The sequence below is a fragment of the Exophiala viscosa genome, assembly GCF_022695815.1.
Source record: "Exophiala viscosa unplaced genomic scaffold EDD37scaffold_2, whole genome shotgun sequence".
NCBI lineage: Eukaryota > Fungi > Ascomycota > Eurotiomycetes > Chaetothyriales > Herpotrichiellaceae > Exophiala > Exophiala viscosa.
The window spans coordinates 1271625-1282992 of NW_026944354.1; the positions used below are offsets into that span (position 1 = coordinate 1271625).

At 50.9% G+C, this 11368-nt stretch overlaps 6 protein-coding genes across 6 annotated transcripts; 2 read left to right on the plus strand and 4 right to left on the minus strand.

The window, feature by feature from the left end:
• Positions 1–4: 4 nt before the first annotated feature.
• EDD37DRAFT_245671 (uncharacterized protein) lies at positions 5–1514 on the plus strand. The gene is made up of 3 exons (XM_062810637.1): positions 5–319; positions 385–1234; positions 1293–1514. The coding sequence occupies exons 1-3, from the start codon at positions 293–295 to the stop codon at positions 1349–1351; spliced, it is 936 nt and encodes a 311-aa protein (XP_062672908.1). The 5' UTR covers positions 5–292; the 3' UTR covers positions 1352–1514.
• EDD37DRAFT_245672 (uncharacterized protein) lies at positions 1515–3124 on the minus strand. Its single transcript, XM_062810638.1, has one exon. It carries the CDS (start codon positions 2901–2903, stop codon positions 1677–1679), a length of 1227 nt encoding a protein of 408 aa, XP_062672909.1. The 5' UTR covers positions 2904–3124; the 3' UTR covers positions 1515–1676.
• Positions 3125–3978: 854 nt separating this feature from the next.
• Positions 3979–5743, minus strand: EDD37DRAFT_685300 (acetamidase; the record flags this gene model as incomplete). Its single annotated transcript, XM_062819888.1, has 3 exons — positions 3979–4648; positions 4670–5108; positions 5163–5743. 3 exons carry the CDS (start codon positions 5741–5743, stop codon positions 4070–4072), a joined length of 1599 nt encoding a protein of 532 aa, XP_062672910.1. The 3' UTR covers positions 3979–4069.
• Positions 5744–6229: 486 nt separating this feature from the next.
• EDD37DRAFT_685301 (general substrate transporter) lies at positions 6230–8717 on the minus strand (the record flags this gene model as incomplete). The annotated part of the gene is made up of 5 exons (XM_062819889.1): positions 6230–6534; positions 7141–7547; positions 7608–8134; positions 8190–8523; positions 8582–8717. 5 exons carry the CDS (start codon positions 8715–8717, stop codon positions 6466–6468), a joined length of 1473 nt encoding a protein of 490 aa, XP_062672911.1. The 3' UTR covers positions 6230–6465.
• Positions 8718–8974: 257 nt separating this feature from the next.
• Positions 8975–10295, plus strand: EDD37DRAFT_621150 (uncharacterized protein). The gene is made up of 2 exons (XM_062815983.1): positions 8975–9869; positions 9937–10295. The coding sequence occupies exons 1-2, from the start codon at positions 9127–9129 to the stop codon at positions 10130–10132; spliced, it is 939 nt and encodes a 312-aa protein (XP_062672912.1). The 5' UTR covers positions 8975–9126; the 3' UTR covers positions 10133–10295.
• On the minus strand, positions 10293–11318 carry EDD37DRAFT_621153 (Glyoxalase/Bleomycin resistance protein/Dihydroxybiphenyl dioxygenase). Its single transcript, XM_062815984.1, has 2 exons — positions 11217–11318; positions 10293–11156 (listed from the first exon to the last, which is right to left on the minus strand). Exon 2 carries the CDS (start codon positions 11033–11035, stop codon positions 10439–10441), a length of 597 nt encoding a protein of 198 aa, XP_062672913.1. The 5' UTR covers positions 11036–11156; positions 11217–11318; the 3' UTR covers positions 10293–10438.
• Between the last annotated feature and the right edge of the window lie 50 nt (positions 11319–11368).

Below are 11368 nucleotides of genomic sequence, written 5' to 3' on the forward strand. Positions count from 1 at the left end.
GGCGCTTGGACATGAATTTCTACAAGAATCTGCAATGATGACAAACATTGGAGTGAGGGGATTTCCTGCACTGCAGTGTGACAGAAATGGTCCAAGCCGGAGAAGAGGAGGAGGCGAGGCGTTCATTGTCTTGGACTTATGGACACTAATGGATTAATTAATTATCTCGCCCTCGCCTCCCTCTTCCGGTTCTTTTCTTCTTTTCCTTTTAACCTCCTTTTCCTCCTTTTCGCTGATGGCTGCCCAATTCGGCTAGCCAGGCATTTTGCGGGTGATCGTTGCCCATCATCAAATGTCTACGACTCTGACCATTCAGCGAGTAAGTCAACAATGGTACTGCTCGTACTATTGATGAACTCATCGACTGATACCGCATTACTGTAGTTGTTCATCTATCCAGTCAAATCTCTGCCGCCAGTCCAAGTCTCTTCCGTCGAACTTACCAATGAAGGTCTTCGCTTCGATCGATGCTTCGTCCTCGTCACTCCTCCCAAGGACAACTCGCGCGAGGCCAAATTCCTGACCATCAAGAAACATTTTAAGCTGATGCTATTTAAACCTGTCATTGACGACTCCTGGACTAAGCTCACCATCAGCCACCTTCATTCAAATTCGCCCCCAGCCATAAGTGTCCCTCTTACGCCCTCACCACTCTCTCTTCTTCAAAATAAAACCTACGAAGTCAGCATTTTCGGCACCACAGCCATCGGCATTGACCTAGGCGAAGAACCAGCCAATTTCTTCTCAAAACACATTGGTCAAGATGTACGGCTCTTATCCATCGGAGGTACAGGGCGCCGTGAGATTCCCGGGGCAGCCTACGTACCCAGTGAGCACAATGCCCTCTCCCTAGCTCTTCGAGAAGGACTGCAGCCTCAACGCATCCGTTTCGCCGATGCTGCACCACTTCTCATCACCTCGACCGCTTCCGAAGAGGACGCTCGATCCCGGCTTCCAAAAGAATGGCAGCATGAAGACGTCATTGTCCGCCTCAGACCAAACATCCACATAGACGTCAAAGGCCAGCTTCCACCCTACGACGAGGACAACTGGTCCTCTCTTTTGGTTCGATCCCAGGCAGACGAAGCACAGGAAGTTACCATCAAGTGTATCTTTCGCACAGTACGTTGTCTCAGTCTTAACGCAGACCCCGAGACGGGCGAAATGATCCATCGAAGTCGACAGCTTTATGGGTTGTTGGCAAGTGATCGAAGAGTCAACGACAAGTTTCCTCGTAAGTCTCGTATGCTATTCAACGTCTCTAAGGTTTGTCTGATTCTTCCACAGACAAGCCTGTCTTTGGCCAATACGCCTTTGCCGGTCCTTCCGGTGCTGTACTGCGTATCGGTGACCAAGTCTACGTGACTGAAAGAGCCCAGCGGACGTAATGCCAGGAGCCACAACCTCCAACATGTGGCTGTACCTTGCGCATCCCTTCTCGCGGCGATGCCCGAAAATCGCTCGTGATCCGACCATCTGGGCAAAGAGGCCGATCGATGCGGCGCTCGGAGCACGACCCTTGCAGTCACCGAGCCGAACCATCTGCCTCATTACTGACCTTCGGGTCGTCGAAAACATCGTTCGGGCAACATATCTGCAGCAATCGGAACTTGGTCGTTGGCCTCCACTGGTGCTGGGAAGATGGTAATTTATAATGATCTGAAAGAGGAGTCATCTCAACCAAGTGGTGTTTCGGCTCTCGAGCTTCCTTGACCGTTCTTCCACCTCTTTTCCTTCTCTGTGTCAAAACTCCAGCATCCGTTGGTCCCGCGTAATCGGTCGACCTCGCTGTCTTCATATTGGTCGAAAAGCTTCTGCAACGCGTCCGAGTCATCCTCCACGTCGTCAGTACGAGTAAAGAACATGGTCTCCCATTTCTTGCCCTCGGTCTTCTCTTTCTTCCGCATCTGCCTCTGGGCATCCTCGACCTTGGACTTTTCTCTTACAACGCTGCCCTGATCGCCCTTTCGGATGGCGTCAAAAGTCGCCTGCCAAGCTCGTCTTGACTCCCAGGGGCTCTGCTGGTCTATGGGTGTAATGTTCATCGGAACAGGCAGGTTCTTGGGCTCTGCAAGGTCAAAAACCTCGATCTCCTTGCCTGCCGAGTCGAAGATGGAAAACCGCGAGCTCCAGTTTCCTGTCAGGGTGAAGATGGCCTTCTTATGCTCATCTGCTGTTCGATAGATAGACGCTTCAAAACAATTTCGCTCACCACGCCAGAACTTCTTGCCGATGAACGTCATTTCCGCGGTGAAACCACTTGTGCTGACAATCTTATAAACGTCGTTCAATTCTGGCCAGGGGAAACCAGACATGACCCCACGAACATTCACGTCCGGTAGCGGAAACAAATATGTCTCGTTATATTTGTCCAGGGTGAAAAGTGCATGACCCGATTGACGGACCACGACTGACGTTCCAGACAGGCTCGTATTTTGTGTCGAATATGCTTCAGCATGCACGCCATCGTCGTCGGCAGACAGGTAACACGCCGTGGTGGGTGGGTGGTGGGAGACTTGTTCGCCAACGACACGAACCGTGGAGGTCGATTCTTTTTCCGAGGTCAAATCATAGTCGGTAAAATCACAGAAGAACAATTCCCCCAAGAACGAGTTGAGTGGTTTCTTCAATCCCTCCTGCACGGTACGACCGACATAATACTGCCGCTGCAGTGAGGCGAGGTACAATTTCAAGACGAGCAGGGCCCGTCTCTCCGGTGAAGATTCGTGTGCTGGTGCCGTGAATAACGACGGTCGTTCGGCCCAGTAGCTGGGAAATTCTGTGAGGGATGATGGTGCGAGTATAAATGGTGGTGCGGTGACGTGCGAGATATCCCCCGATACAGTGGCCAGGAAGGAGAGGAAGTCTTTCAGGGCGGAGAGGTTGCCGAGTCTGGCCACCATCTTTGTGTGTGGTGAGTGTGATATTGTGGACGATTAGGTGTACTGATTTGGTCTTCTTGCGATGCGATGGTTTGTTGTTGTGAAGAGAAGTAGTGTATGGGAGGCAGTACTTTGTTGGGTGGATAAGACGGTGAAGATGACCTCGACTTATATCAAAGAATCCGAGGGACACGAAGCAGAAATACGAGGTGAGGAGCAGCAGGGTTTGGGCTTACTCTCTCGCTGGGAACAGCAGCTGAATCCCTAACGTTAACGCTTAGCACAAAGTTCTCGTCTGCGCGACTCGCTCATGTTCCGTCCTCGTTTCACCTTGGCAGGAGCCTGTTGCATGTGCAGCCATCCGGCCGTTGACCTGGTTTTGAGACGGACAAGGGGCTTTGTTGCGTATTCCGTCATGTTCCCCTTTGTTTGACCGCACCAGCCTCAACAAAACATCGGAGTCTACACGCGTCCAATGCGAACTGCGCAAAAGCAACGGGCGTAAGCCAGGTAATCATCGCACAGCATGTGGCGGGGGAATTCGATTTCGAGACCAAGGGGTTCATCAACGAATGGAAAAGGAGCGCGAAAAGAAGAAAAGCACATTTGCCAAAGGGGTTTCAAAAATAGCCACGGGCACCAATTGAATCTTGTGATACGGTCATTCTTGGAACGCATGATGAAACGCGCCCTCCAACAGGCCTATCGCCGCGGCGGAATGACCTGCAACTTCTCTCTGTAAGTTATACGTAGTAAGTTAGGTAGGGGGCTTGGGGGTCAGCGTGGATACCTTAGTGTACGGTAAACACCTGCAAAACATGTGAAAATGAGGGGAAATGATCACAGGTACTGTAAACTAACCCCAATTGTCACTGTACCTACCCGAAAGAGAAATCTTTCGCAGGTTGAACAACCAAACAGGTTAGGCCCCTTAGGGTAGAGAGAAGCCTAACTTAGACCAGCCCGGAACATGCCCTCAGCCAGCCAAGGATAGCCTGGATGTGGTTAAGTTTACGCATGGCACCCCCTGGTGCCGCTGAGCCACGCTGACGACAGACAACCCACCAGGTGTTATTGCGATAATATATCATGTTTTATGAAAGCGCCTTTCGCAGCATCGGCGTCACTTGGGTAGATTCAGCTTCGTCAACGCAATCACAACAGTTTCCGAACGACCTGCGCAACACCTAGGACTTTCTCTGGAGTGTCACCGGCAGTCCGCCATAGATCTCCGGCCGATAATTCTCTCTGATCGCCCTGTCCAGGTCAGACTGTGGTTCGGGTATCTCGTCCCCTCGAGCATCGTGCTTGCCATCTTCTGCATCTGCGAGGTCCGTCTCTTCATCGACGAAAGTGACTGGGACGGTGCAAGCAGTGAAATCCAGACAATTTACCGTTCCCGTGTACCCAAGGTATCTGACTCGTTTGTAGTCGCCGTGCTTGGGACATACGGAAGGGTTCACTGGCGTCAGATACACGTCGATGGGGACACCATTCTCATCTGCGGTGGCGTTCCACTGTTCGAGCACCGAAGCTCTGAAGTCGTTCCTTTCCATTGCGAGCGCCCAATTCTCGAGTAACGTGTCGGGTGATTGGGACGAGCGAAAGAACAGGTTCAGGTCAGGCTCTCCGGATCTGGCGATGGTTCTGTCATGATCGCCACGACCATCACATGTCAATGCTCTTGTCAAGAGTGCCAAAGCCTTTGTCTGGTCGACTTTCCAAGGGACAACTTCGTGGCCGGCCGCTTCTAGCTTGCTCACCACCTCATTTATGGCGCGTCAAACCGGTGGCTGTGGTAAAACACAGCCATCCCAGGACATGACTCCGATGCGAAGTTTCCTGCCACCGGCGGTGATCTTCTGGAATTCATGCTCTCGCCATGGCAACGGGTGGCATTTGGGATCATGCAGCCAGGGCTGCGAGTCGACGACGGTCCGGACGAATAGTTCGAGAGACTCAGGTGAGTGAGACATGGGACCTACGACGGATTCGACAATTTCGTTGCCCTCCATGCTGTTGAGCATCTTATAGTACGGGATGCGGCCCGTTGATGGACGTAGACCCCAGAGGCCTTGGTAGGCAGAAGGACTTCGTATCGACCCTCCAAGGTCGGATCCAACACCCATGGGACTGCCATGAATGCCCAGTAATGCACCTACTCCGCCACTTGAGCCACCACAGGAGAAGGATCGATTGAACGGGTTCGAAGTATGCCCAATCACACTTTAAAGTACTTGTCAGTCACTTTTGCACGAGATGCGTAAGATATGGTCTTACTTGTTGATCGTTTCACCCCAGGAACATCCAATACTCAAATTGGTCTTGACAAAAATGACCGCTCCAGCACGCATCAGGATGTCAACCAACACAGAGTTCTCGGTGTCCACCACTCCAACATTGGCAACAAAACCACAAGTCGTTTCGGTGCCAATGATCCGACATTGATCCTTGACGGAGATAGGTAAGCCGTGTAGAGGACCTACCAGCTTTCCCGTTTCCTCGTAGTGACGGTCGAGCCTCTCAGCTTCTGCATGGGCAGCATCATACCTAAATTCGAGGCAGCAGTTGAGAAGTCTGTGGGCGATCGCCGCTCGATGGGTGAAGGCGTCCAAGACTTGAACACATGTGTATTTCTTGCTTGCAATTACTCTGACTATACCTACAGCATTAAGTGCCGTGATCGAGAGTTCTTCCAGGGACAGGAATCTGGAGGGGACGTCCAGCACGGATGAAGCATCGTCGTCTCGAAATTCAAGTACGGAATGTATGAATTGAAAAGGCACTCCATCGAAAACCGAGTTCTTCTTTGCGGTACTTCGTTCTTGCCAGGGCGCGCCGAGACTGATCTTTGTTGGCATGATGATGTATGTGCGATAATGATCGATGTTGGGCAGAAATACGCCGACTTCTCCGTGTTTGCTCACTTATACTCGGGCTTGTCCGTCGAAAGGTTGAATCGTCTTGCAACTTCTTCGAAGACACGATCGCATGTTCACCTCCTCGATATTCTTTGCAAAGACGATATGCGTTACTCCCTGATTCGGCCGTGCAGATGCAGGATGGACGAACTTTCAACGATCTGACCACTGGCTCGGTCAAGAAGTCTGGTGTCGCCCTCTTTTTCTCTTATCAACAATGGACGACCGATCATCCGAAACTATGTTTTCCAAGCGCCGATAGTCTCCACTCCGGTAGTATAGCCTTATCAAGTAGACAATCTTGTGGTCTCGGATACGGAAGATCGGCAAGAGACAACGAGTATGAATTGGTCTCGTTGATCTTGCAGGGCGCTTCTTTCGCGCGGATTCTCTGAGTGTAGGTTCCCGTTCCACACAGATGTGTTATGTATGTCCACATCTAATGCCCAACGTTGTGCACTGGCACTGAGAGAGCTTTCCAACACCCATCGAACCAGAGGCGACTTCTACAAGCCACAACGTCTAGACCTAAAGGAGGCATATACACCAACGTATACCGTCGACACGCTCATCAAGCTTCTGACACAGCAGCGGTAGACGTCTCGCTCTCGATGTATGTTCTTCCGGACCTCTCACTCTTGTCAACCACAGATGTCGACATCTTACTCAAGGCCTACATGATGGCTTCTCGGGCCGTGTTCATTTCCTGGGTCCCGTTCATCGGTGTTTGTCTACTCAGCACTATCGTAATCAGAGATCGAGATTTATCGAAGCCCAATGCATCACAGCCGATCAGCGAATCAGTTGTACTTTAAAGATTATATGTAGGAAAAGCATGGAAGTGTATATATCATCAATTTACTGCTAACCTCCTAGGGCTAAGGGCTCAGCCCTACCAGCCCATGAATATACAGTACGGTAGGGAACCAGAAGTTAGTGTAGCACGCTATGATTTACACCACTAAAATAATGCCCGCATCGAAGGCTTTTTAGAGAGGCAGAAGCGATAACCCTGCCACAGCCTGATTCTCGTTCCATTACGACCTTCGATGCAGTATCTTAATGAGATTTTGCCTCCTTCCGTTCCCAATTTCCTGCTTTGCTAGTAGATAACAACACGCAGTGCAGGCTTCAGCTCCGGCACCGTTTCATAGTGAGACATCAGATTTTAGAGGTCCCAGACTATGCAGGTTGGCCCTTTACTTTCCAGCGAATTCGAATTCGCCTGAGTGGGTGCCTTCTTTCCCACTGCTGGACACCCTGTCACCATTTCCGGTGAGATTCTCAGTCTTGTTTTCGAGCTCCACGATGTGGCCATCATTGGCCATATGAAGCACCACCTTGTCACCAAAGAGAGCTCCAATCTCTTCCAGCGAGATGCCCGTTGTCTCGGGAATGAAAAAGTAGATCAGGATTGTGGAGACAATGTTGCAGGAGAACCACACCATGTACATCTTCCAACCAATATTTTTGAAGGCGACAGCGGCCGGCGCTGTGTACGTGATGGCACCCACAAAGTATGCAAAGAATGCGATTCCCACGCCTTTTGCTCGGATTGTGGTAGGAAAGATTTCCGAGACATAGACGAACTGGGCAGGGTCTAAGAAGAAGCTGTAGGCACTGATGTACAGGAAGACAAATACGACGCACGCCGCGTTGCCGCCTTGGTTGGTTGTGCCCACGAAGGACTTCTGGAGAAGAGCTTCTATCAGGAGGATAACTGCAATCAATGGATATCCAATCACTAGTAGCCAATTCATTAGCCAGCGCGCAAGCATTAGGTGTAAAGACCTGGTCGACTTACAGAACATGCGTCGTCGCCCTACCAGGTCTACCGAATACGCTCCTGCGTAGTTGAAGACAGCTGCGACAGTGACGTAGACCCCATACATGAGAAGTGGCATCGAGTTTTCGAGCCCCAAGGCCTCGTAGATGACAACCTGGAACGTCGTGATACCCAAGCATCCCGTTGATTGCGTCGCAAACATCAGTCCAAAGGCAATTAGTGATCGCTTCCTCCAGGATGGTTTTTTGAGCATCTCAAGATATCCAGACTTCTGTTCTTTGTCGAAGTCGACCTGTCTTGAGATCTGAAGTGCTTCGGCATGTGCAGCGGTGTCGTTGGAGTCATTCGGATCGTGGTGAATCTTCAAAAGGATTTCTAGGGCTTCCTCCTTTCGACCAACAAGAGTGAGATATCGTGGCGACTCGGGGATCCAATAGGTGCCGATTAGAAGCAAGAGGGGCGCAAGGCATGATATGCCTAGTGGAAGGCGCCATTGCATGGTCGGATCCTTAGCGAAGTAGGCACCATATCCTACCCAAGCTGACCTGTAGGGTATCAGTGGGTCGACTCCCATGATCGGTCGCCTTGGATACTACTTACGTGACATATCCAGTGACGATGCTGGCACCGGTAAGACCAGCCAACAGACCTCTTCTGTGTGGAGGGGCGACCTCTGTCGTATAGAGAGGGACCATAGCAAAGCACTGGCCAAGGCCGAAACCCTGCACAAAGCGGAAGACGATGAACATCGCAACATTGACCGCGCCCGCGACGCAGGCGGAACCAACTAGGGAGATGATCGAAGCGACCGCCAGAGCCAGCCTTCGCCCGAGCCAATCGCTGGTCCATCCCTGTACAAGAGCCCCAATACCGGCCCCAGCCGCAAAGAGAGCGCTCATGGCTCCGATGATACTTGCAGCATAATCACTGGTAGCTATAGGACAGTGTCAGCCAGTAGGGTTCTGGCACTCCTGCAGATATATGACACATACGGTCGAGATTGAAGTATGAGTAGAACCCAGGCTCTCCAATAACTGTGGCGAAGACAGCGTATGCATATGCATAAGTATATCCTCCCGCAGCGACGAACAACGCGATCGCGAAATTGTATCCAGTCAAGTTCACCATCTTCGACGATCGTATAAAAGATCCTAGTGGTGTAACGTCTTCACAGCAATGATTTTCAGATAAAAGGAGGGAAGCTACCTAGTAGAGTGGTCAGGGGTCATTATATGTTCCTGCAGATATAGCTTGGTGCCGTGTGTGATTCGACGTTGAACGCAATTGTCTCAAAGGTACAGCTGACGGAGGATCTATCCAAAGCCAATCTCAGTGTGAACCCCGGACAATCTACCCCAGCAACGACTCAAGGTTCCCCACTCCAAGCTGCGGCCTAACTCCACTGCAGTTCGCATTCTATATCGACGGACAATTTCGTGACACGGCAAGTCGTGGATTAGAAGTAACGTGCATATGTTTGAGGTGCGGCACATCTTCTCTTCCATGTCGAAGCCTTCGTTTAACCTAGTTCCTCCGCATGCCGCATTGGCTGTTTCTCTCTCTTATTGGCTTCGGCTTGGATATCGCTTCGGGATATCATAGCGACGATCTTGTAGCAGCTCGAGGCCTGAGGCAAATTGTCAGCTGCTTGTCTAAGCCGCTGTATAGCAATCGACGAGATATCGGGCGCTTGACGATGGCGCTTCTCACAAGCAAAGTTATCACCATTACAGGTGCAGCCTCGGGAATGGGTCTTGCAACCGCCAAACTACTTTATTCCAGAGGAGCGAACCTGTCTCTGCTCGACCTCCGACAGCAAGCTCTTGATGCGGCCGTGGTAGAAATTGTTGGTGGTGTCTCCGGCAAGCAAGCTTCATTCGAAGACCGTATCATGATTACAGCTGGAGACATTCGGTCCAGCGACCAGGTCGATGCTTGGATCGCGAAAACAGTTGACCATTTTGGAAGATTAGACGGAGCCGCGAACATCGCTGGCATAATAGGGAAGGGTTATGGCGTTCTGGACCTCACGGAGTTGTCCAACGACGAGTGGGATTTGATCCATGGGACAAATTTGACTGGTCTGTTCTACTGTATGCGCGCACAATTAAGAGTCATGACGGATGGCGGAAGCCTTGTTAATACTACGAGTGTGGTTGGTCTGGAGGGCCACGGCAAGAACGGTGCCTACTCGGCCAGCAAACATGGAGTCATTGGGTTGACAAAAAGCGCAGCAAAGGAAGTAGGTAAAAGGAATATCCGTGTCAACTCCATCGCACCGTAAGTGTTTCCCAGTCTGACATCATTTGAAAGTCGAACAGGATACGAGCTGAGTCAAACCATGCAGTGGTGTAATAGCGACTCCGATGATTGCCTCGTTTGGTGCCGTTGAGTCTGGCAAGCTCGGCGTCTTTGACAGAGTACCGATCGCGAGGGTCCGCGAGCCCGATGAGATTGCGACTATGTTTGCATATTTGCTAAGCGACGAGTCCAAATATATAACAGCGTCAACCTTTCGAGTCGACGGAGGGCTACTAGGCTGAGAAGTCTACCATGCGGAAGCATCTACAATACTATTTTCTTTCGGCGAAAGTAGAAATTCGCTCAGTGTATTGCTGCTCGTTACGTAACGTGGCATGTTTAGCGGCCAGCCTCTGCGAATGGGCTGTAAAGTGAGTAGGTTACCACATCCATGGATCACGACTGCTACGCCCGACTGTCTCCGTGACAGTCCACGAACTAAATCGGGAGACTCTGAGTGGCTTTGAATTTTGGTCTCAGTACTGGTGGTATACCTGATTGTGTCTAAGGACAAACACTTATGTCCCAGGGGAAGCCAAACCGTAGTCCTACATAGAACCCAAGTCAGGGAGAGCTCTTGGGCCTATCTCGACTCGCCTCTTTAGTTCAGCGTCCGGCACTTCCTCCTTGATCTTCTGTAATAATTCTTCTGCATCAAAATCGGTACCAATAGGGTTCTCGGCAAAGTAGCTACCGTTCATGAACTCGTTGGCTTCTTCGACGGTAGGAAAGTTGTCTACCTGCGTCTCAAGCTTGTTGCCGTCGGGGTCTTTGTAGTAGACAGAAGTCGTCGGTCCATGGTTGACGCACCAGAATGGAAAAATTCCCAGAGCTTTACGTTGTCGGTGTGCGAGAAGTAATGCCGACAATGTAGGAAAAGTGAAAGCAATGTGCTCTAGGCCAGAAGCATGAGCTTTAGGCTCTGAGCCTGGTATATTGATAAGCGCGATTCTGTGGTGTTCTTCATCATAAGTGACAAAGGAGATGAAGTCGTTGCCAAAAGTGATAGTGCCGCCCAGGAACTTCACATAGAATTCAACCATCTTCCTGGAGTTGCTGGTGCGTAGGACGACGTGCGCCAGCGTGGACGGGCTCAACACTTTGCCCCCAACGGCGTCAAAGTCACTCTCAGAGAAAGCGCCCATGCTGAGATTGTGTTTCAAGCAATTTCTCTAGGTGTGCGTGCCGGCGAAGCGCTTCGTCGAGTTTGACCGTTGGTTAAGATTCGATGTTCTATGAACTGAAATGTGCTGTAACGCTGTATATCTAAAGAATCAGTGAACCTTGTGCTTTTGGAGACTGTCATACATGCTGTGTGAGGGTTACCGGAAGCTTCGCTCTCTGGCTATTACCCGCAGTCCCGAGCAATAGAACACGGAGGAATTTGGTCGCTGCGAGACGGCCTTGGAGGCTTGGGATGGTGGCAGAATTGAAGGAGGTCGATTGGACTTCGACTTTAGATGGTATGAGAGCGGCGA